Source organism: Miniopterus natalensis, chromosome 3, assembly GCF_054644295.1.
Source record: "Miniopterus natalensis isolate mMinNat1 chromosome 3, mMinNat1.hap1, whole genome shotgun sequence".
NCBI classification, from domain to species: Eukaryota; Metazoa; Chordata; class Mammalia; order Chiroptera; family Miniopteridae; genus Miniopterus; species Miniopterus natalensis.
In genome coordinates this window covers 36902237-36927517 of record NC_142083.1, presented here as the reverse complement: position 1 = coordinate 36927517, position 25281 = coordinate 36902237, and the positions used below count along the sequence as shown (strand labels likewise).

At 43.5% G+C, this 25281-nt stretch overlaps 1 protein-coding gene across 2 annotated transcripts in view; it reads right to left on the bottom strand.

Annotated features, from left to right (window-relative positions):
- ARHGEF28 (Rho guanine nucleotide exchange factor 28) overlaps positions 1 to 25281 on the bottom strand; it is a 159640-nt gene that overhangs the window by 86485 nt on the left and 47874 nt on the right. For both annotated transcript variants that reach the window (XM_087815412.1, XM_087815411.1), the window contains exons 8-9: positions 7256 to 7377; positions 3658 to 3938 (exon numbers count right to left, since the gene is read on the bottom strand). In XM_087815412.1, coding sequence (XP_087671538.1) covers positions 3658 to 3938; positions 7256 to 7377 — 403 coding nt within the window. The remainder of the gene's footprint in view (positions 1 to 3657; positions 3939 to 7255; positions 7378 to 25281) is intronic.

The window sequence follows — 25281 nt, the reverse complement described above, 5'->3', positions numbered from 1 at the left end:
TATTTAAGTAGTTTTTATTGTTTTTTCTTGCCCCCAATATCCTTGTTTTCAACAAAATTTTGTTGCCCCAAGTGAACATTTCTACTTAGCAAAAGCCATGACAAGTTTTCTAAGGAACAAAAGCTGGTTCGAGTCAGTATTATCCAATTTGTTTTGTAAATGTAATTATTACAAGCCTCAAATAGTTACCCTTCAAATATTAAAATACAGACAAAACAGAGCCCCTGGCTGTTTGGGGGGCGCTGGGGGTGCGCATGTGAAAATACGCAGTGGCACTCTCTCCCCGCTGTCCCTGGGCTGGAAAGCTGGGGCGGAGGCCAGGAGGGGCGGCCAAGGGCTCACTCCCGAGGCGCTGGCACGGCCCAGGTCAGCCAGGAATCTAGTGAGGTCTCAAATGCGTCGTATTAGATTCTCATTTTTAGAAGTTTTAAAAAATTATCCCACGAGAACTCCACCTCAGAAGCAGGTAGTGATTCTGCTCAGCTACTACTGCTTTTCTTTCCTCGTTTAACTGTGACAACCGTAACGTTTAAAGGAAAGAACTTGACCTTCCGCATTCCTGGCTCATTCCAGACACTGACATTTCAAACCACTCAGGCTTTGAGGCCAACAGCTTCCACCGGCATGTTAACTGCACAGTGCATTTTTTAAATGAAATTTATTTTAATTGGGGGTATCATTGGTTAATGAAATGATGCAAATTTCAGGTGTACCACTTTATAATACAGCATCTGTATACCCCGTTGCGTGCTCACATCCGAAGTCCAGTCTCCGTCCGTGGTCACCATATATTTGACCCCTTTACCCTCTTTGCCCTCCCCTGACCCTCCACCCCCTCTGGTAATTACTATTCTGCTGTCTGTATATAAAACAAAAAGCAACAAATGAAAAAACAAACAGTGCCTTTTCAAATGGATTTTTCTTTGGTTGTTACAGCTCTGAAGTTAAAATTTCAAAAGCCATTTAACGAGGCCCTGGCAGGGTGGCTCAGTTGGTTAGAGCATCACCTCAATAGGCCAAGGTGTGGGTTCCATCCCAGGTCAGGGCACACACAGGAATCAACCACTGAACGCGTAAATACGTGGGACAACAAATCCGTCAGTCAATCTCTCTCCCTCTCTCTAATCAATCAATAATACTAATAAAAAACAATATAATGAAACCATCTTGATTATGAAATATAGAGAACCAGAAAATAAAACTTTGAAAAACTCCTTTGGGTTATTTTTCTTAAAAAACCACAGGCTGTAGAATAGCCACTGAATATTAACTTAATAAATTACATGACACTTGGTCCTATATGTGTCTCTAGTCCAAACACTTAGATTAGTCTCTAATCCTTGAACTTCTTCAAGGCACCTCCTGGGCACCGGAAAACCTGGCAGTAAGTAAAGGACATGACTGGCACCTCTGGGGTTTCCAGGTGGAGTTTGTTCCTTAGAGGACACAGTGAGAGCCTTCACCTTGGCAGAGGGGAGGGCAGGACAAATTGGAGGCGATGTCACACTTTTCTTTAATTCAACACTCAACTGTGTTGGAGTACATAAAATCATTTCTCATGAAAAACTGAAGCTTAGTGTTAAGAAAACCTTCCTGGTAAATGCGGGTGCTCTGAACGTCCCAGTGATGTAACTACAGGTATTTTACGGTGCTGTGTAGTTTCCTCAATTCAGTGACACCCAGTGAGGGGAGGGTCCCACGGCTATCCCAGGGTCAAAATGGGGCTTTCTGGGATCACAAGTCCTTTCTCCCCATTCCCACATTTTTCAGAGGAGACAGAGTGCGCAGGACTAGCTGGAAGGTTTTCCTTAGGACACCTTCCTCTCCTTGCCCCGCCCCCTGTCCCCACCTGCCCACCCATCAGCTGTGACATTTTTACAGAGGCATCTAATTACCTTTATTCAAACTGGACAGTTTTTCTTCCATGTTAAGATGTCAAAACTCTAGCTGCGGCAGTGAGATGTTTAAACGTCCCAGAACAAGACCATCATCAGACAGTATAATCTAGAATGCCTGCGCATGTTAGCAGACGTGGGACAGAGAGATCATTTGTCCCTTTTCCTACCTCTATTCCTAGAACTCATACGCCACCCAAGACCTGGGTACGGACTGGACTGATCATAAAGACCCTACCAGAATGCACCGATAAAGCAGTTAAATCTGGTTTTGCAGAACTGTACAGATTCTTGCCTTAACTGACCGCCTCTTGTCTCATGCAGATATGTGGAGAGCCCAAAATGTCCCATCAATTTAATTTATAGCCATGCCCACTCAGCATCTTTTAAATCATAATTCCAAAAATGCAAATCTAAAGAAAACCTCTCATTATTTATGTACCAGACATTACCCTTGGTACCAAACCTGCTATAAAGTGTTTCAACCTCAAGTGGCTGTATATCCGTGTAAAGTACAGCACAGAGACTGGCACCCAGGGATTGCTGCTTCCCCTCCCTCTCTCTTCTTTCTGACGAATTAAATCTCTGCTGAATAGTTATTTACCTATGTGGATGTTCATTCATAGATAAATAATTATACACACACTCGTGTGCTTGTATTCTACATTCATTTTCATTCAGATTGTACACATGAAAATGAGCATATAATCAGAAGTCTTGGGCCGGGGGTTGGAATAAGCTATTACTTATGGAAAGTGAAGAGTAGAATAAAATAAAATGAGCAGAAATTGGCCTATTTCCAAAAGAAAATAGACAACAGGATGGCTGAATAAGAAACAGACACAAAAATACAAACACACGTGCGCGCACACATGTAAATATATACCATCCTATCATATCAAAACTGTTGTCTTAACAACACTTTTGTACAACTAAGAAAATATGTGCAAGGTAACTAAGTTACAGAGCATAAAAATAAAACAAACACTAATGATCCCACCCAACTTGAAACGTGAACATTAGCCTCACCATCGATCTCTTTCCTTTCCCGCTCCCTACTTCCCCCACCAGATGCAATAACCATCTTGAACTTGGGGATTTTTCCCTCTTCATTATTTTGTTTGTTCTTTACTAGTTTAAGCACATATGTATCTGCCCTACAATAATAAATATTTGATTTTGTTTTGCATTTCATAAAAATGAAATCCACCTAAAGTGCTTTGTGCCTTACTTTTTTGTTGAGCTTCATGTTTCTGTGATTCATGTCATGCATGTAGATATAGTCAGTTCATTGCACCACTGGGTAGCACTCCTTTCTGTACCTGTACTATAATTTATCTGTTCATTCCCCATTGGGGTCATTTCCTGCTCTATAACTACTCATGGATATGTCTCCTAAAACACAGAAGTAAAAAAAAGTAGAACTGCTGGGTCATAAAATACATATCCAAATTATTTTCCAAAGTTTTTGTACAATTTTCACTCCTATCAACAGTAATGGGAGTTTCGGTTGTATGCATTTTCATTAAAATACGGTACCGTCAAAGTATCTCATTGTGGTTTTCCTCTAGTATTAGGTTTTTTGCCAGTTTCCTTAATTGTCTTACTTTCAAGTCAAGGAATTTGGAAACCTAACAGGGGGTAACTTTTTTATGTAGAGATAAAAATGGCGGGGACAATAGAAAATAAAATAGAATTTTCCCATTTACGCTACAACGTTCTTTGATTTTCTACATTTTCCCTCTAAAATATAGTATCTTACCTTCTTTTCTTTAGATGACTTTGCTCCTTCTCAAATCCATGACGACCAAAAGAGAGATTTAGGTGGGAGACACAGGACCGAGATGGTGATGTGAAGGGCTGCTGGGCTTCAGTATTTGCTGTTATTTCCCTGTTCTCACTTGGCGGGTACATGCCAGGGCTGGTTTCAGCAGAAAGGATATGCTCACAGCTCTGAGGTCCCAGAGTAGAGCCCATGGATTCAGGGCAGGTGTCTGTAGTGATTCCCTCTAAGTTTATATAGTTAATGTCCAAATCACCAACCTGGAAGACAAAAGAAAAACAGTCGCTAAGCAAAGCAGGGCAGACTGGCTTAGCTAAGAATGAAATTCTCCCAATTTAAAAACCTTCCACTCTATTCATCTTTTTTATTTTATGTTTTCTTGCTTTTGTTTTGTTTTATGTAAGCAGAGAATTCTTTCATGATATATTTTTGTTCACCTGGCTGCTATCCCATAATTCACAAAAGGAAAAAGACCAACTGATCATTTTAACAATTTTATGAACCACTGACTCAAAATTAGAGGAAATGCTTTAAATACCTGAGAAAAAACTAAGGAGCAGGCAGCCTTATTTAAAAAATAGTTTATAGGAATTTGGGTAAACAAGTTAGTGGTGGCTGCATAAATCTGAGTCTCCCAAAAATCACTACCAAACAAAAGTCAGAATAAAACTGCATAGGATGCATAGACTTGGCATAACTTTCTAGATCTGAACTTCAAATTACCTAGATATAATAAAAGAAACACCCAATCTCAGCAAGCAACTTGTCATACTCCTGCCATAAATCTTTGCAGAGAAAAAGGGCAGTCTGCAAAAATCTGCATGGCAGACAGAGCAAGGAGGTAGTGCAGGGCCTAAGACCGATCTAAAAATTATCATGGGAAGAGAAAGCCCACGTGTGAAAAAGTGTCCCGAAGCGCCTAAGGAAGGGGCTTAAAAACAGGTGATCTGAGGTGGCACTCATCAAAAGGCATTGCTTCTGGGGAGAAGACAGTAAAAAGAAAAATGACACCATTTAGATAAAGAGTGGCGAAGGGGAAATGAATCTAGGGTCCTAAATCAACCATCGTAATGATAATTTACTGAGGCAAAAACAGTCAAGGAAAGCTAAACCAGTGGGTGCAAGTCAAATGAGAAACCGGATATTTACAATGACTCAAACTATCTCCCAAAAGATACTTAATATATATATTTTTTTAAATAGTAATTTTATGAAAAATAAACTTGGTAGACCAAAAATAACATCACCAGTAAAATTATCAATGTCATAAAAGGTGACTAAGGAATTGCCCCAGATTAAGGGAGACTAAATACACAGGGCAACTAAATACAGATGTCTGATTGAATTTCCTTCTGCTTCAGAGAACTTTCAGATAATTGGCTAAAACTGAGTAAGATCTGTACACTGCGAACAGTACTGTATTGACGATGATTCCCTGGTTTTGGTAACTCTCTATGCTTATGCAAGAGAAGGTCTATGTTTTTAGGAAAATACACCACGAAAGATTGAGGGGGACAGGGGTAACATATTATCAATTTGCTCTCAAATGGTTAAAAATATTTACATATATTTTAAGCATTTGCATGCACATAAACACACACCCATACTAGGGGATAATAAAGTAAAATATTAACATTTGGGGAGTTTTGATAAAAAGTATACAGAGATCCATTGTACTGAATTAAGTAGGCTTGAAAATGATGCTCAAATACAATGTTGTGGCTTTTTTCAAAGTAGCCTATATGACAGAGTAATTTTCAAAGTAGTTTTATCCTGTGAATTTCCTCATCAGGTAGGTGGATAACCTTGAGAATTCACAGGACACAGCATTGCAAATAGGCTAGCAATCTTTTTAGGTTTCTGTGCCACGTTGAGGGAAACGAAGGAAATAGATAAAATTCTTTCCAGATACTGTGAGAAATTATTTTAAATATGCAGAACTTGGACTGCTTGTTCTTGATATTCAAATGGACACAGGAACAGTAAGAGAAAGGATACGATAACAGTACCACACTGATGACAGTGAACTTTGTGATGTGTACCCAGGTTTTTAGTTTCATTTGTTTTCACCGCACACGTTTCACAATCCTCTACTACACTTCAGTTGATCAGTCAGCCTGTTTGAGCTCTCTTCAAATGTATGCTTCACATTATTAAAGCAATTCTTCTCTCACTCAAAACATTCCCAAACAGGTTACATCCTAACTTCATCTTCAGTGTGTAAGGTTTTGTATTTTTAATGTATCTTAAAAAAAGCCATGGTTTTCCCCTCCTAGTAGCGAGTCATGCACCATTTTAGCTAGCTGAGGCAGTGAAAATGTTACAGCGTTCACTGAGGCTCAGAGCCAAACAATAATAACTCCAGAAATATCTCATGTAAATGCTCAGAAAATATGGCAACAGAATAAAACCATCAAAATCAGAACGTGACTGGACACCAAGCCCAATGAGCCTGTGTCTTCAAAGACGGTCCCCAGAACCCCCACCTTGTCCTGCACTCTGTGCCTCATCCTGGACCTCTAACCAGGGTGCACGCTCGGCTGCTTCATACCAGCTACTTCTAGCCTGATGTCCATGTCCCAGTGTTCATTCCTCTGTCATTCTGAATATCATCCCGACCATGCATTTACACAATGCATTTGAGGTAATAACGTTTTATAACAAAAAGGAAAAGCAGAGACATTAGACTATGGGGATGAAATTGAGGTCTAGAAGACAGAAAAATGTTTACATCACAGTAAATATAAGTAATAGGGTGCAATATATGCACACTGACAACAAGAAGGGTGCAATGCCTCACTGCTCAAGGAGCAGCGACCCAGAGCATTCACGTCGGAATTGGGCTTTAAAGTCCGTGGGTAACACAGCAATTGTGTTGTCAAGATAACATAACCCTTGGCTCCCTTAAACCTAACAGGAATTAGAGTGCACGGAAATCTTCAGATCTATGACTGCATTTTAATTTTCATAAATATGAAAATGAAAGGGTCGCTGAGCTAGAGAAAGGAATGAAGGGTAAATTCACATCCCTGGTAGACACACAAACACCCGCCTTGATGAGACTTAACCCACAGTCTCTCTCAGGGACCGGCGGGGAAGCCTGCAGGGTTCCAGCTTCCCTGTCGCGTCACACCGTTCGGCTTCAGTATTAAAGCTCTACAACCTTATTACATGTTAATAGGTGTGTTGGAAGGATTAAAGCGGTAATTTCTGGGGCTGGCGTCAAGCTCTTGCTCACCAGGCTCTTGCTGGATTTGAATCCAGACACTGCTAGAGCAGATCGCACGCACGTGTTTTGAAAAGCTGTAGAGAAGCGGCGGGCCTCCCCGTCGTGGGATTGCCACTGCCCATTCTGGCCCCACTGAAGAGCCCTGGCCCTCCTGTCACCTGGCAGTGCCAGAGCCCCTTCCTCGCCGTGCGCCTCGCCAGGCAGGGCGAGGGGAGCTGTGTTCGCAGGGAGGACCCCGCGAGACGCCCACTCGATGGCGCTGCACTGAGGCTCAACAGCGCTGACTGTCTGCATCACACACTGGCGCTGGGAAGAGGGCAGGGCCGCCCTGCACCCCAGTCGGCTCACCTGAGCTGCCTCCAGGCAGTCGGCGCAGGCTTCGTCGCCGCCATTCAGCACGTCGGACAGGCCGCCGGCAGCAGGGAACACGGGGCGCTGCGCGGGCTGTTTGAGGGTCTCACGGGAGCGATCTAGGGCAAAACGAGACCAGGAGAAATAAAGCGGAAGGAATTGGTTTTACAGTCAGCCTTTACCTTCTCAACCAAACCATAAGGAAAAAAATCAAGATTGTATTTTTAAAGATAGTTCTCTGCTCTCTCCACTCATTCAGAACTATATGCAAGCACTTTACCTTCTACGTCCAAACCTTCTCAGTATCTAAAACCAGCACACAGAACACATCAGCCTAGATAAGTGTGTGCCCACCTCGAGCACTATTTTCCCAATCATGACAGATTTTTATGAAATCGATGAGAGGTCTGCTTTCAGTTTCTAAGAGATGAGACTAAACGTCGCTTTCTGTGTCACTGGGAAGCATTCCTGCTCTCACGGCGCTCGCGGGGCGCTGAGGGGCCCGGCTCCAGGCCCTTTCCTGGGCCAGGGCGCAGGCCCCCGGCGGCGCCCGGAGCGCGCACTCCACGCCGTCTGGCCTCTCGGGCAGTCACAGCGCCTTTTGCCAGCTCCATGTTCTCAGCTCTGTTCCAAGGACATGAGCTTGCTAAAGGGCAGTCCCAGACAGCTGAGGTGTCACCGTATTTGTAAGCAACATAAAGCTGAAGGCAATAAAGCAGGGCTGAAGCCAGAATGCTTCATTCCTGTGTCTCTGCCTGAATTGCTTCATCTCCAGAGACCCTTCCAGGGTCTCCTCACCTGTACAAGTGGGTATTTATTACGCTTCCTCACTGTGAGGGTACGAGGATTACATTAGTTCAGACATGTAAAGCACTGGACACACGCCCAAGTACTTAGTATGTGCTCGGTGAACACTGCCACTATCACTGTATTTTGTTACTATCAATAGTAATTTTAACCATAATCAATGTGAGGTACAAAGTCATTAATACTAATCATAGGGTATCATCATAATAAATTATCAATGTCTGTAAATGGCTTTAATAGGATAGGTTCAAAGTTATATCCATAGCAAATGACATCCTCACTGACATTCCATTCAGTTTTCCTGCGTCAATACAAAAGGAGTAGTGCTGTCTCAGTTCTCTCAGAAACGGCACTTATGCCACCGCCTGTCTTCATGTCATAGCATAAAACCCAGGTAAACCCATGGGAATCAGAATTTTTTTAGAAAGTTGAGAACTGTTGGGCTGATGTACTAGGAATAAAAAATTCTATTCTTTCATTGAAAGTCCTGGATGACATTACAGAAGTTACAAAGATATATGAATTGTATGAGCCAAATGACCCTGGCTTCAGGTTCTGCATCTGAATTTATCTCTTCCCCACAGAACACCCAGCTGAGATTTTTATTAAGCTCCTTGAGGAAATATACAATGTAAATGTAAAACATTATCTTCTTATATCTGTCATGTCTTATCAATGTATTTACATAGCTAGCAATATAACATACAAAGCCCACAAATACTTCACAAGTATAACCTTTATGATCAATTACTATACATTTTTATTCTAATTACACAAAATAAGAGTATGTTCCAAAGGTTATAAATCAAGAACCTGACAAAACCCTTTCACTATGTTCTGAAGTAAGAAAATACTTGCTCATTTGTCATTTTACAGAATGTTTGAAATACAATCATAAATAACTCAACATGGTCCCCTGACGTGTAATTAATCCAGCTTAACTGCGCTCGTGTCCTGAGTTCACAGACTGTAACACACCTGCATGTCTGCCATCAGCCTTGGGAGGCTGGTTGTGCCCCTTTAACCACTTCCATCACTGCCAAATTAAAACTTCACTGATCACTAGACTAAGGAACTAGCAAGGTATTTAATGAAACAACTGAAAAAAAATGATAATTTCTTTTTCTTTTCTTTTTTAATACATCTTTATTGGTTTCAGAGAGGAAGGGAGAGGGACATAGAGAGAGAGAGAAACATCAACGATGACAGAGTCATTGATCGGCTGCCTCCTGCATGTCCCCAACTGGGGATCGAGCCCGCATCCCGGGCATGTGCCCTGACTGGGAATCGAACTCCGACCGCCTGGATCCTAGGTCGATGCTCAGCCGCTGAGCCACTCCCAGCTGGGTGACCGATTTCATTTTTAAAACCTAGAACCAAATGAAACATTACCCCAAATGGCCTGGTGCCAGTGACTGCATTGCCCAGTCATCCGACAGCCGTGTCCTGAGCTACCAAGAGAGCAAGCTCTGAGTTCACACTGACCCTCACTTTAAGGACGAGCAGGGCCAGGAACTACCTCTGTTTTCACATGCACAGGCAAAAGTCATTTGGATTCAACTTTTCTTCCACAAATACATCTCCCTGGCCCCATGTGGCAGAATCTATAAGGAAATGGTACCCGGGCAGTAAAAATAAACTCAAAAATGGCAGTTACTTTGGTTACTTTGACCAACTTGGAATCTAATTTGTTTTCTGTATGATTAATTTGATCAGAATTTTAGAAAATGATGTGATTTATTTATAAGACGGGTCCATAATCTCTGATCTGCAATTCTGACATCCAGAAAGCTCTGAAAAATCAAAAATTTTTTTCCCTAAGTTTAAAAACATGATGGCAAAATCCAACCCGAACCCACATGAGGCCATGTACAGTCTCTATTTACCCCCTTCAGTGTGACCATTCATACACCCTGCTGCAGAATTATCACCGTGCCTGACGATGGCATTGCCCAGTGTTTCCTACGGGAATCATAGCACATGTATTATAAGCACTATACCAAAAAACCTGAACATTCCTCACTCCAAAACATAGCTGGTCCCAAGAGTTTTGAAGAAGAAATTGTGGATCTCCACAAAATCAACCAGAGCACGTATTAGACCAAGATTTTGTCGTTCCTCTACCAAATTCACAATTTTCCATACCTACATCTCACCTGTATTATTATATGCTCTACTAATCTTTAGACGGACTTACCTTTTTCTCTTTAAATAAAACGAATTTTCAAAGAAATAGCTATCCCCACTGTAAATGGAAATTATACATATTAAAACAATAAAAACAAAACAGTGAAACTACATCTGACTAAATACAGTTGCCTGTGAGAGCTGAGCACCTACAGCACCTGCTCTTTGTCGTAAGGGGAGACTGAACAATTCGCAATGTTGAAGATGCAGTGGTGCCACTAGATGTCATCTAATGTTAGGTTGGGACACCGTCTCCAAGACTGATGGACCCCAGAAGAATGTACCTTACCCTTTGGAAAGCTTGCCTAGATTGTGACATCCTGTCAATTAGGTAAGGATTGCACTGAGTCAGTCCTGGGGGGGGGGGGGGGGGGGGCACATGACAATTCAGCTGTAAGAAGGCAAAATCTGTGTCCTCTCTAGATCTGTCACCCATAACCTGCCATGTAGATTTGCTGGGTTACTCACTGCAGCTATTTATAAAATTGGCCCAGAAGTCTTTTGCATTATCTGTCTGGGCAGCCCAGCTTCTGCTTGTCAAAGGACACCACAGACAGATAACAGGAACTAGACGTGAACAGATGCTGACAAATCAGAAGATGACAGACTTATAAGACATCCCTCTTTTATTAATTGCAGCAATAATCACTGCAAGACCAGCAGAATAAGATTTATTGTGAAAAAAGCCTTTAAAAGGACTTTCAAATACACACCAGCTGCCTATATTAAAGGGGTTAATTGCTGCACTGTGTCAGCCCATTACAAAGAAAAAGCTACAGTGGTTTTGTTTTCTTAAGGTTTTCAAGATATATGATTTTATTGCTTCCATATGTAACCACTTTAGTAGCAAATTAAGTGAAAAATTACTGTCCCAAAAAAGTTCTTCAGGTTCTTTTTCAATATAGAAATAATTCACAGTAAGAATCAGCTCTCTGTCTTAAATTAAAACTTTTTTTTAAACTCGAGGTGGGGAAACATACTATATAATATACAGATGATGTATTATAGAATTGTACAATTGAAACCTATATAATTCTATTAACTGATGTTGCCCCAATAAATTCAATAAAAAATAAAAATTAATTAATTAATGATATTTTGTAAACAGTTAACTTCCACTCAAACAGCTGCAAATTTTAAATGAGTGGAGGGCAATGTATTGCATTAGTTATGAGCACGGGCCCTGGGCTGGCCAGATTCAAGGCCCACTCCATCATTATTAGCTTTGTGACCCTGGGCAAATTACTTAACCTTTCTGTACCTCCACTTCCTATCTGTAAAATAATGGATGACAATATGCTTATCTCTTAGCATTGTCATAAGGATTAAATCATAAGGATTAAACGATTTATATTTTAAGTGATTAGAATATAATCTGACACAAAGTAAGCACTAGGTAATGCTTAATATTACTATATAAGCAAATGAAGTTGTATAGTTGTAATACTTTATGTAGTATTCTTTAAAAAATGATTTCAGCCATGGTTATAACTTTACATGTTGAGAACCAGCCCAAGGCAACTAGAATTCACAAAATATTCCATTTGCTACACAAAGAGCTTTAAAAATGTTGTAACTCTTTTATTTCTGGCTCAGTCCGTCCTGAACACGGTCACTGAAAAACAAAATCAAACTGCCCAGTGAGAGTTACTCACCCAGCGACTCAAGGGTGAGATCTCATGAAACAGGAAAGACTCTAACAGCAGCACCAAGTATAAAGTCAAACCATCAGAGAGAGCATTTCTCAAGAATGAAGGGAGGATTTCAGAAACCGCCGTGTTCTAACACGAAGACGTGGACGCGGGCCAGGATCTCGCTGCACGGCGCCTAGGGGATGAGCAGTGACTCTGAGGGGATCCCCAGCTCGCCCCCCATTATTCTCAGTGCTTTGTAATGTGATCTCTGGAACTCTACCGGGCTCCCGAAGCAGCAGCTTCCATCAGCCCTTGCCTGCTGCACTAGAGGCTCTAGTTAGGCCACCACGGAAAGTAAGTGTATTTCGCCCACAGAATGAAGGGAAATCGGTACCAGCAAGGGGGGAGAGGAGGCTGCGGGTGCCACCCTTTTCTCTGACATGTACAGCTACCCCAAACCCGGCAGGAAACGGTCAGGAGCACAGACCAGCCAGGGGCCTCTGCCTCCCGATTTATAACGAAATCCAACCCTCCCTCAAGCGGCTAAGAGCCGTGTAGCTAAGGGAAACGTGGCTCCTTGCATGGTTGTGTAAGAGACCCACACCCAGGCACAAACCAACCCGGCCAAGGCAGCCCTCTGCACACCTGCTGCTGACCTGGTTTGGCCCGCTCTGGGTGCCAAGCTCTTACTCAAGAGAGAGCCTCTCGGTCCAGATATCTCTACACAATGGCTGGGAAGGTTGGTTTCATTCATTCATGCATGCATTCAGTTACATTTTAAATCTAGAAGTTTATGAACACAGCAGGATTTAGTCTCACCCACCACAAAATGGATAAGACTTATTTTACTTGTTTATTATTTTTACTTTTCCAGTTACAGCTGACATTCCATATTGTTTTGTATTAGTTTCAGGTGTGCAGCCTGGCGGTCAGACAATCATGCACCTTACAAAGCGTTGCCCCTGACACTGCCAGTGCCCACCGGACACCACACAGAGTTATTAAAACTTACTGACTACATTCCCTGTGCTGTATTTCACATCCCATGACTGTCTTGTAACTATCAAGCTGCACTTCTCAATCTCTTCACCTTTTTCACCCAGCCCTCCAACCCCCTTCTCCTCTGGCAACCAGAAGTCTGTTCTCTATGTCTATGAGTCTGTTTCTGTTTTGTTTGTTCATTTCCATTGTTCTTTGGATTCCACATATAAGTGAAATCATATGGTATTTGTGGGTAGGACGTATTTTAGAGTTCGGTCCCCAGCACTCTGTTACGAGCGTCCATCACAGTCTCAAGGGCCATGCTGTTACAGAATTTAGTGGTCAGTTCTCGGGTCTCACCTTGTGTGACCTGCAACAGCACTGGATCCAGCTGATTGCTCCCTTTTCCCCCTTTGTCTCCAGAACCCCACTTTCTCTCTCCCTGGCCTTTCCTTCTCAGTCTTCATCTTCTAGCTTTGGGCAGGGAGCAGTGCTCCAGGGCCAATCCTCTTTTTCTCTTTCTCTGTCCATTCATTCCGTGGGTCATCTAACAACATGCATCACATACCATTACATAATGACTCATCTCCCACCCAGACCTGTCCCCTGAATTATAACTATCTCCTCGGTTTCTCCACTGAGTGGTCCAACAGCCATGTCAAGCACAACAGATGCAAAACAGAACTCTGGATTTGTCCTTGTACATCTATGTGTCCTCCCAGCAAATGGCAACTCTATCTTTCCTGGAAGTCACCCTGACTAATCTTTCACAATCACATAGATCCAGAATATGCCCCTTTCTCATCACCTCCATGGACACTCCAGAGCAAGCCACCGCCATCTCCTGCGTAGACAAGGGCAAGACTCCTGTCCCCTAACTGGTCTCCCTGCTCCTACTCTTCTGCCTTCCGTTGCCTGTTCTCCAAATGTAGACAAAGCAACTCTCTTACAAAGGAAACCAAATCAGGGCATGTCTCTCAAATTCTCCAACAGCCTCCCATCTCATTCAGAGTAAAAGCCAAACTATACCCCAACCTACAGTGCCTCATTCAAATGGTTCTAGGACCTAATTCGTGTGTGTGTGTGTGTGTGTGTGTGTGTGTGTGTGTGTGTGTGTGTGTGTTGGCAGGGGCAGGGAGGGGGATCCCACACATCAAAGCAATTCTTGGACACCAGCTAGATGTCCTACAATTCAACTCAATTCTGACACTACCTGGAGACAGCATCACACTGTCGTACAAAACTGCCATCCCCCTGTCCCAGCTTCAGATGCCAATTACAAGTCTAGGTTGCTATCTGTACTTCTGACCAACTATAAATCAGAGGTTCCCACAACCCCCTCCTTGTGTTTGGTTAATTTGATTGCACACCTCAGAGAAACATTTTACTTACTAGGGTACAAGTTTATTATGAAAGGGTATATTTATAACTCAGGAACTGCCAGATGGAAGAGATGCATAGGGCAAGGTATGTGGGAAAGGGCTCATAGTTTCCATGTTCTGAGCACACCAAGCTCCAAGAACCTCCATGCGTTCATCAACCAGAAGCTCTCTGAATCCTATCCTCTTGGGTTTTTAATGGAGGCTTTATGACATAGGCATGATCGGTTAAATCTCTGCCCATTGATGATGGAGCTCAATCTTTAGCCCCTGCCCCTTTCTGGGGGTTGTGGGGTGGGACAGAAAGTTTCAACCCTAAACACAAAGTTGGTTCTCCTGGCAAGTAACCTTCATCCTTAGGTCCAAAAGTCACCTCATTAATATAACAAAAAACATCTTTATCACTCTCATCACTTAGGGCATTTCAAAGGTTTTAGGAGCTCTGTGTCAGAAATGGAGACAAAGAACAAATATGTATTTCTTATTATAAATTACAATATTACACTAAACTTAGTCTGCTCTCCTTTACCTTCACCCAACCTCTCTGAAGCTGCCGATGACTCTAGCCACTGTGGCCTTGCTGTTCTATGCCTCAGGCCATTTGTACTTGCTGTTCTCACTACCAGGACTGCTCCTCCCCTGGATACCCAGATGCCTTCCTTCTTCACTTTCTTTAGCTCTCTATTCAAAGGTTATCAAAGAGTCTTTCCCTGACCATTATATACATATTTATATATACACATATATGTACATAACATATATATAATAGCAACCCCCAAGCCCTGCTTTACTTTCCCTTATACCAGATATCATTACCTTGCATATTGTGTATTATCTGTTTCATTCCGTTAGAACATAAGCTTCATGAGAATAGTGACTTTGAATGCTTCTTTCACTGTATCCCCAATACCTAGAACCATGTCACATAGTAGATGCTCAACAAATATTCTCTAAAGGAGTGAATTCTTTCTCATTAAGAATCTCCCTGCACCAGGTACAACTGACCTCTTCTGGTCTGGTAAGGTTTGCTCAGATTCTGGAGGTATCCTTGTGGATTGACCAGCTATTCTTGCTTTACCCCAGGTTGCAATGAGAGTGTTAATTTCTTATTTCTCTCATCCACTCACCCAGTCATTCTCTTTTTCAACATGTACTGAGTATCTACTGACTGCCAGGTACTGTGCTACCTGTTGAGCCCCAGCCAGGGCCCTCAGCCTCCATCTATGACTCTTAAAAAATTCCTCAAAGCACAGTCATTATGGATATTCCCTGGGAGATCCCCTGACAAGTCCCTAAACAAGCACCAGGCTGTTCTCCTTTGAGCTCTTCCTGCCTGTTTCCTCTGTGTTTTATTCTGTGTCTTCTACACACTCCAGTGACAAGAGAGTTTTACTTTGCCCCTCTTGGAGGGACAGTAACTTCTTAGTTGAGGTCTGAGCTAAAAAAAACATTTTCCCACTGTGCGGAACACCACAGATGCCACTTGCTTCCTATGCAACGCCATCGGAATGCCTTCTGGTAGCAGTAGCCAAAGAATTTACTCTTTAACCTCTTTAAAATATCAATTAGCTTACTCTTTTACTAAAGGAATAATAGGATGATCAGGTAAAGTTGCAAAGTAATGGTACTGGGAGGGAGATTATCCCCCCAAAAAACACATTAAAAGGGAGAGAATAGAGGCAAAATATTAGGTACTCCAAGAGTAAGCATCTATTGAACACCTCCTCCACATTGGGTACTTATACAGGGTACTATTACTATTATAGCTCAAGGAAATCCAGCACTTACTGTGAACCAGACACTGTCTGATTTACATACACTAACTCATGTGACCCCCAAATCAATTCTCTGTAGCTGCACTATTTACTATTTCCACTATGCAGAAATGTGGTGCTGTTTAAGTCACTTCCAAGGTCACACAACTGGTGACTGGCAGCTTTAGGTAAGCACTCTGCTAGGCAACTCAAAGTACTTTAATAATTGAGATTACTCGGTATACTATTTTGAGCCAAAGAGAATGGTATTTGAGCAATGTCTGGTATTTTCCCACTGGGAAGTTTCCTTAATGTGTTACAGTGTGACCTGAGCCTAGGTGCATTTGTTCACTTCCTGGGCCTGTGTTAGCCCCTGCTGCAGACTTCCCATCAGAATATGACAGTGTGAGTTTTGCTGAGAAAACATTCAGAGAATGGTAAAGATGCGATTTCATTTTGTCTAACCACACACAACATAAAAAATGATCAAGAGAAAGGACTGGAAAGATAAACCAAGATGTTAACTTCTATCTCTAGGTGATGGGCTACAGGTGGTTTTTACTTTCAAGTCTTTACTCTCTGTAATTTCTAGATTTCCAACAATAACTATTTTTACATCTAAAATAAGAGGAAAAGACAAGTCATGTGTTTAAAACTGGTCTTCTATGTAAAAGAACAGATTATCAGTAAATCAACCATATCAGATAAGATGTATGTAAATGCATTAGCTGGAAATGTTTTACCCAAGAGTACATAGCATTGTTTTTACGCATTTGCCTACCCTGCTCTTCATAACCACATCCTGTATCACCATGTCCATTTTGTAGACCAGATGGCTGAGGCCCAGGCAGAGGGATTAATCTGCCAACGTTATTAGGTGACGGAACCAGAATGCAAACACAGTGCTGACAGAGACGCACACTCTCTCCCAAATCCCCAAATTCAGAGGAAACTGCCACCTTCTGAAATTCACAGATGGTCCTCTTTACCAATGGTCTGTGTGTGCTCCAGATGAAAGAAAAAACCTACCCTCACAGGTGAGAGGGAACATTTTCAGGGATCAACTGTCATCTATCCCCTTGCCTACTCTTCTCGAAGGTTCTCTTAGGATTTTCCTGATATTAGTCACGGCCTGGAAAAATCTCTTGGCCTCACTCTTCTGAGTCAGAGTTGAGGTTACAGAGAGGATCCATCCAAATTCCAAAGTTATCCTCAGCCAGGAATTTCCTGTGGGTCACATATAAGCTAAAGTTACTCTGAAGATTTAGTCTGCACCACGAAGAATCTGGGAGAACCCAGGGAAGAGACTCTCTAGCTTTGTCTACCAAGCTAGAGAGTCTCTAACATGGATCCAGTGTCCAATTCACCCTCAGGCCTTACCTCACCCTCCTGGGATCCTGTAAAAGGAAAAGTGAGCCCTGGGATGAGGTCCAGTGGCCTCCTGCCAGTCCTGGTAACAACATTCACAGCTGAGGACAGAACTGGAGGGACTCCAGAGGTGCTGGATGAGAGCCGTTTCTCCAGGCCACTCCCGTGGAGCAGCAGTTTAAAACCCCTTCTAAATAACAAGTTACAATTTGGTACTCCAAAATCAGATGCTAAGGGAAGTCCTATTCTGGTGTTTGAAAGACCTAATTATCAAAATTATTAAAAAAGAAAACCAGCCTTTCCCACTGTAATGCACTGGAAGGGAAAGAAAAGCGGGGAGAGGGGAGAAAGGAAGGGGGAAGAAAATGCAGCCCTCAGAGAACTTTCTATAAAATCTTTCCAAATCCTCATTCCTAATTATAGTAGCACAAAGTAGCCTTCAAGAGGACACATGTCTATGTTTGGAAACGAAGGATCTTAAATATATAAGTGACAGCTTTTTCCTACCCTTGCTCCCCCCAGCTATCAAGATGGTTGGTCATGTGTGGTGTGTAGACTTTGGTGTGACCGGGTTTAATCAGCAAATTCCTTTCCTTCTGGATGCAGTTCTCCAAGGCCAGAAGCAAATTAATCTACAGAAAGGGAAACCGGGCAAGTTGAGGGGAAGAAAATTAGCACATTATACAAACACCAGGTCAGAAGTGAAAGGCCTCAGATAAAGTGGCAGGACTTTGCTGAGACCACTTCAGGTGACTCCGGACATATATATGAACTATATGTCATCGTTACAAGAAATCCTAGGAAAAATCCAAATCCTGCGCAATCTTATGGAAAGACGGAGGCACATGAAAATGATTCTGCCTTCTTCAGAAGTCGCGAGGCGCTCCGATTCTCTAGCACCTATGTCTAGAGACGTGTGGTTTTAACTCCCCCTGATATCCTAAAGAGAACTGAGTTCTACTACAGACAAGAAACCATGCTAGCAAAATAAAGAACTCCCCAATAAAATGTAAATTCTCTCGCTTGTTTTTTTTAAATTGAGGTATAAATGACAGAGCATGTTAGTTTCAGGTATACAATATGATTTGATAAGTGTATACATTGCAAAATGATCACAAGAAGTCTAGCTATACATCCATCACTATACATAATTACAATTGTTTTCTTGTGTTGAGAACTTTTAAGATCTACTCCCTTAGCATCTTTCAAATAGTTTTCACTTGTTTTGTGTGTCCTTAATGAGAGCATTTTGAATGAATGAATGAATGAACGATGAAAGCCATGCACTGTGAGCATTCCTCAAAATTGTTCTGGGTTTCTCCTGGGTTGGAAAGTCTGCATGGTTCCTAAATCTTGTTCCATTCTCCTGAGCAACCCTGGGCACCTCTGAGCTGGTTAGACTAATGAGAGTTGGAGAAGAGATTCATTAGAATCCATAGTCAGAGTTTTTCACTGGTAGGGGCAATAAAATCAAAGGACTAAGACGAGCGGTTGCCCTGCCTGTGGGGAACGTGAGAGACAGGCCAGGGGCTACCCTGAGGCTGGGTGGGCTTCTCTCGCTCCACCTGGGGCTCTGAAGGAGAACGCCTTGCAGGCTGCCCCACACCAGCGTGAGGACGACCACCGCCAAGCACACTTGGTAGCAGAGCAAGGTCAGAGAGCAGGGCCAGGCAGCCTTCCTGGGCTGCTCCTCGCTGCCTGAGTGGTGAGAATGGGTCCCTAAGATCCCACAGGCCTCTGAGGGGAGCAGGAAGTGGCTGAGTCAAGTACTTGGGGCCCAGCATGGGGCCAACCATGGTGTGAAGGAAACGGACCCTGTAGAAGATGTTTTCAGGCAAGAGCCTGAGCCAGTGGCCAGGGGCAGAGATTCTAAGATTTCTGTAGTGAAGAAAAATCACTAGGTCCTGACCAACACCAAGGAGAGGAGACAACTGCAGGACCTTGATCACAGATGCCAGAAGACCCAGGTCCTGACCAACACCAAGGAGAGGAGACAACTGCAGGACCTTGATCACAGATGCCAGAAGACCCAGGTCCTGACCAACACCAAGGAGAGGAGACAACTGCAGGACCTTGATCACAGATGCCAGAAGACCCAGGTCCTGACCAACACCGAGGAGAGGAGACAACTGCAGGACCTTGGTCACAGATGCCAGAAGACCCAGGTCCTGACCAACACCGAGGAGAGGAGACAACTGCAGGACCTTGGCCACAGATGCCAGAAGACCTGGTAATAAAACAGCCATGGCTGAGGGAGCCGATCTGCAGCAGAGCCCAGGAGGATCCAGAGAGCATCCAAAGATGGGGTCGCCTCTGCCCGCCACCATCTGCCCCCTCCCCCAAGAAGTCACATTCAAACCCAGCGTGGCAAGGAAGAGGAGGAGGGAGAAGAAACCTGAGAGGTTGGATATTTTACTTAGACACTGAGCAGTTACAGAAAATGACTATTTTCATTATTGCCAGGACCAACTTTTCTCTCAGATTAAAATATACCCTTTTTCCCTTCCTACTGCCTAAAAGGTAGAACTTCATAAGAAAAACCAGATGTATTATAGACAAAATAAAGAAATAAAGACAAAATGGGAAGTGTCTGAGTGTAGTGTGAGTAAACCTGCGTCACCATACACCTTCGAGGTCCACTGCCTGCTTCCTGCGAACCACGCGCGGGGGCGTGAAGACGGGCAGCCAGCCTGCACTGCAAGGACTTCAGTGTCTTAGGGTGGGGACGTTAAATACAATAGCTGCACCACAGTAAGAGGGGCTATTACGGAACTATACACCAGCCAGCATGGCACAAAGGGAAAAACAGTGAACCCTGAGGGAATTCGGGGAAGGCTTCCAGACCGCGGGCCCTCAAGCGACGTCTGAAAGGACAAGTTGGAGATATCCAGCTGGAAAATATTCACTTGAATTTGCTAAAACAAAAATTAAGTGGGGAGGGGAAAGATTTACTGAAGGCATGAGGGCAGCCCACAGAACTGAAGGAATTTAATATCCAAACCTTGAAAGGGGGGCACCTGGGTAGCAAGACAGCCCCAGAGGCTAGAACAAGGCCCTGGAATCCAACAGGACCCTATCTCATGATGCTCCTCTTTACGACTGCAGTATGTCCTCCTACTACAGACTGGTTTCTCCCAGCTAGTGGCGCCCACTCCAGCCCTTCTAGCACTGCCCCCCAAGAAGGAAGGTATCTCCCTCCAAACTGCAGGTGAGAGAATCCCAAGGAAGGACTCTGATTGGCCATGTTTGGGTCATGTGCTCACCCTGGACCAATAGCTGTGGGCAGGCAGCACGGGTGATGAGACTGGCTCACCTGGGTGGGATGCCCAGCCCACTGCACCCAGGAAGGCAGGGTCACATGTGGATCCATGGCCAGAGCAGAAGGACCACCCACAAAAGAATGTGGGTGCTGTTCCACGAGGAGCAGAATGCTCAGCTGACAAAACCAACCGTCCAGGCCAGTGCAACATTTGGCACCACCCTACACCTCTCCGCCATGAATCCGCAGCGCACAAGCCTGGGCTATTTTCCGTCACTCCCAAACCCTCTAGGTATGGCTCCCCCCATCTGCTTGGAGGGACCACCTGCCTGCTCACCACAGGCTATTGAAATGGCATCCTTTCCATGATGTCCTCAGGTTGAACCGGTCTCTTCACCCTGAACTTCTCCAGTAATATGTCTTGACCTCTCCTATGGGACTTTATGCCTCAATACCTGAACACACAACCATCGGTCCTTCCCCCAAACCGCTGTGGTGGGGAGGAGTCTCCCGAAAATGAGGTAATAAATGGGAATAGTGCCTCCCCTCCACTTACAGGGATTAATGTAGAAATATACCTTGCCTAAGAATTTGAACTAGCCCGAAATAAAGAAAAAAACAGTTTCACATATTTGGCAAAGTAGTTGTTTAACTAAAGGGAGCCGTGAGGAATACATAGCTATGTGGTTTGGCAAGGGGCTCATAATGGGCCTTCTTCCCTCCGCCGGCAAAGGGAGGCCGCCAGGCAGAGACTGAAATTGAAACTGCTCTGCGTGCGGTTGGGCACCATCGCCACTGTGAGCCAAGGCAATCTTAGCGGGTTATGTCACCTTTATGGAAATATTTCTCTTCCTTAATAAGGATTTCTGCAGCGGCTTATCCCTCCTGTGGTACTCAGGCATCCTTTGGGGAATTTCTGAACTGAATACGCATAAGTAGATGGAAGCACATGAGTGTATTCAATGAAATTTCATAAAAGAAAGGAAGAGATGACAAGAACAAACAAATAAATTCATGAGAGAAAAGTAACTTACCTTTAAAAATTATTAAACCTTCTGAAGTGTCATCATACCTTTAATACCTACTTCGTCGGGGATTGTTTTTCAGTCTATGCACCTGCCCTCCAAACACTCAATGAATCATAAAAATAGCTAACCAGTGGTCCCATGATTTCCCTCTCTGCTCCCAGCACACTCCATCTCTAACTCTCTCTCTGTCTGGGACAACATCGTGAATTTTCCAGGACACACTGGAAGCGCTCCCATCCCGTCCTTTCCTCAACTCGTCCTCAGCAGTCACCGGTCCATCTTTTCCACCCAAACCAATGACGTGTGTCAGTGCTTGACACCTGTGTCTGGGTGCATTGAGATGTGGAAACAGCACTCCCGTTTGGCTCCCCCCGAGTTTCCACTGCCACCCCTAATCCTAGCCAAAGGTTCACAAGAGAGGGGAAAGCTAAGATGGAGACACACTGGCACCTTTGAACACAAGGTAGGTAGCTACCCACTGAAGTCTACCCTCCCTTACCTCTACTACGAAGTGGTGAAACTTACTGGGAAGAATAAAACTTCTGAACCCAATGTCCTGGTGGTAGGCCTTCCTCTACCATTTATTAGCTCCGATCTTGGGGAACTCATTTCTCCACTCCGAGCCTCAGAGCCCCCCAGTAATAAATGAAGGTGACATCCACATCTAACGTACAGGGCTTTTACAAGGTAACATGTGAATAACTCCTTATACATCATCACTCCTTCATTCATTCCCTTCCTTATTCTACCATGATTACTATTCCCTGCATTTCCTGTATGGCTCTAGGTATAACTTTAAAACTCTCGAGGCCTCCGTTTCCTCACCTGTAAAACAGAGATAGCATCTACCTTATAGAGTTATTTTGAGAATCACATATCATTTATGCAAAGTAACTACCACAGCTTAGTAAACAATGGTTATTATCATCAATAAAGTACCACATAAATATTAGTTTTTTGACCATGACTACAGAAAAGTTGGTACTATCCAGGCTCTTCAAGGTGGTTAAGCTTTCTGATAGGCAGTCCTTCCTTCGGCAACCACAGACTGGTTCTGCACCAGCAAGAAGGAAAAAAGGAACAGCACTCGCTCACACTTGTGTCATCAGAGGCTTATGACATAAGCTGGAGCAGGGGACAATGACAAAAGCTACACAAGTCGATGAAAAGCACAGAGAACAGTTCAGCATTTCCCAGGTCCTGCTGATTTATATTAAACAATGCATTTTAAAGACTGAATGATAATTATAGGAAACTTAGGTAAGGTCTAATCCTCACATTTTTAAATCTTTGATTAATACACATTACATTTCTTGGTTGAATCTCCTACTGAAAACAAAATCTCCAACAAAACAAAAATCCAGGCATTCCTGGAGTCCTTGAAGCGGAACAGTCATGGATTCTGGCCCACTCCAGTCATTAACCACGAGGTTCCCAGCACAGCCTGGCCCGGGTTGCCCATGAAACGCAGAGGGCAACTTGTTAGGACCCCGGGACTGTATGTGAGGACCCCGGGACTGTATGAGGACCCCGGGACTGTATGTGAGGACCCCGGGACTGTACGAGGACCCCAAGACTGTATGTGAGGCAGCTTGGTTTTAACTGCTTTCATCCTCAGCTTACGTCACATTCCCCTCTAGACACTGGTCATGTCCAAAGGCGCTGCTTCTGAGTTACATCCTTTCTTCTTTCCTTCCGAAGGCATGAAAATAAGAAAGTACTAGGTACACTTTTTAGTTAATATATAAGTATTGGGGAGTTTCTGCTCATCTACTTTTTCTTTTATTACCAAACCCTCTACATTTTCACATCTCTCTAAACAAGCCAGTTATGTGTATGTATATAGGTGTCTATCAAAGAACAGTGACAATAAGAACAGAAGGAGTATTATAAGAAAAGTAATATAACAAGGAGGGTCAGGATAGAGAAAGCATAATAGAAAATAAAAAAGAATACATAAGGGAGGTCTGTTGATAAGCTAGAATGCCAAGCCCACAAAACCCCCTTCATGATTTCCCAGGTGACCAGAGCCTATACTCTGAGAATGATGTTGGTGATGACTAGGAGGAAGGAAGGAGTGAGAAAGAAGTTGAAGCACCTTAGTTTTAAAGCAAAAGTAATTAGATCATCCTCTAAGAGACATGAGACAATAGCAACCACTGCACTGGGGAAAAAAAATCAGCTTTCTTGGTGTTTCTTCTGCCATACAGGGGTGGTATGTCTGGGTCCTGGGAGATGTGGGACCCATTCCCAATGCTAAGACCCCAGTCAACAGAGATGGTTTCTGTCTGGTTCCCACCCTGCCCCACCCTCTGGAGATGCCTGTGGAACATGTGAACAATTCCCCATCGCTTCACCTCTTTGGGCCCCATCACCCTCGTCTGTAAAACATGGCGATTGGACCAGGTCACCTCTGAGACCAATGGTTCTGGGACCCTGTCGAGCTAACATTACAGCATGACCAAACCCCCTCTTCACAACTAAGCCATGACCGCTGAATGAAGAAAAGGAGCGTAGGACACTGTCTGACGACCCCCAACACTCTGCTGCCAACCTTATTTGCACTTGTCTTTTGCTTATTAGCAGCAAATAGTTAATCACTTTCATATTCTGGGTACCTGCTTCCACTTGAACCAAGTTTAATTTACACATAGCTACGTTATGACTTTCTGTTGTAGCTCAAAGTGGCTGGGCTCCAACTTTGGATTTCAAAGGAGAGCGTGATTAATGCATGCCCTCCAACTCCACCGGCCTCTCAAGGTTCTCCACTGGCCTCCTAATCATTAATCCCACATCCCTCCAGGTTGTTAGGCTACCCAGGCCGCCAACAACATGGGCACACAGTTAGCCAGCCAGGCACCATGAATACAAAAATATATTAAGCAGATTATCCCCCAAAATTTAACTGTGTTAGAATTAGCAAAAAGACATATCATTCTTACAGAACTGGTACCCGCCCTCGAGAAGTTCTCTATGTCCCCAAACTAGTAAATTCACTCTAAAGTATTACTGACTTAGTGTAGCTCCCCTCTCAGAAGTAATTTAAAAGTTTTTATAAAGTTTTATAATTTAGAAGAAACTCCAAGCTTGCAGAAAGGCTGAAAGAATTCAAAGAGCACAAAGAACACCGATATATTTCCTTTACCCAGATTTACCTATTGTTAACATTCTGCTCCATTTTCTCTTTGTGTCGATTGACTTGCTTTTCCATGCACACGCTTGCGCTCTCTCATAGGTACAGTTTCCCCCTGAACCGTTTAATGGCAAGTCCCACACATCATGGCCCTTTACCCCAACAGAGACGACATTAAATTTTAGAACATAATAACAAGAGACTAGAACATTGTAAAAACTTTTTAAGTTCCCTGTGACAGAATTTCAAGGATGGCAGCTGAGCAGCACAGGAGGTTTGTGCAGGCCGAGGCTTTCCACCACCCCTAGATGTCCAGCCATCCCATTCCTGGGGCTGGCCTTGATCCCAGCCAAAGAGCAAACAAACACACACACCCCTCTGTTTTAGAAGAAGGAAAAAAGATCCTTGAAGAGAACCAGGTGTGTTAATAACTGCCAGTCTCCATTTTCCTCGGGGAAAAGTACAGGGTGGTGCATAGGTCATTCTGCTCCCC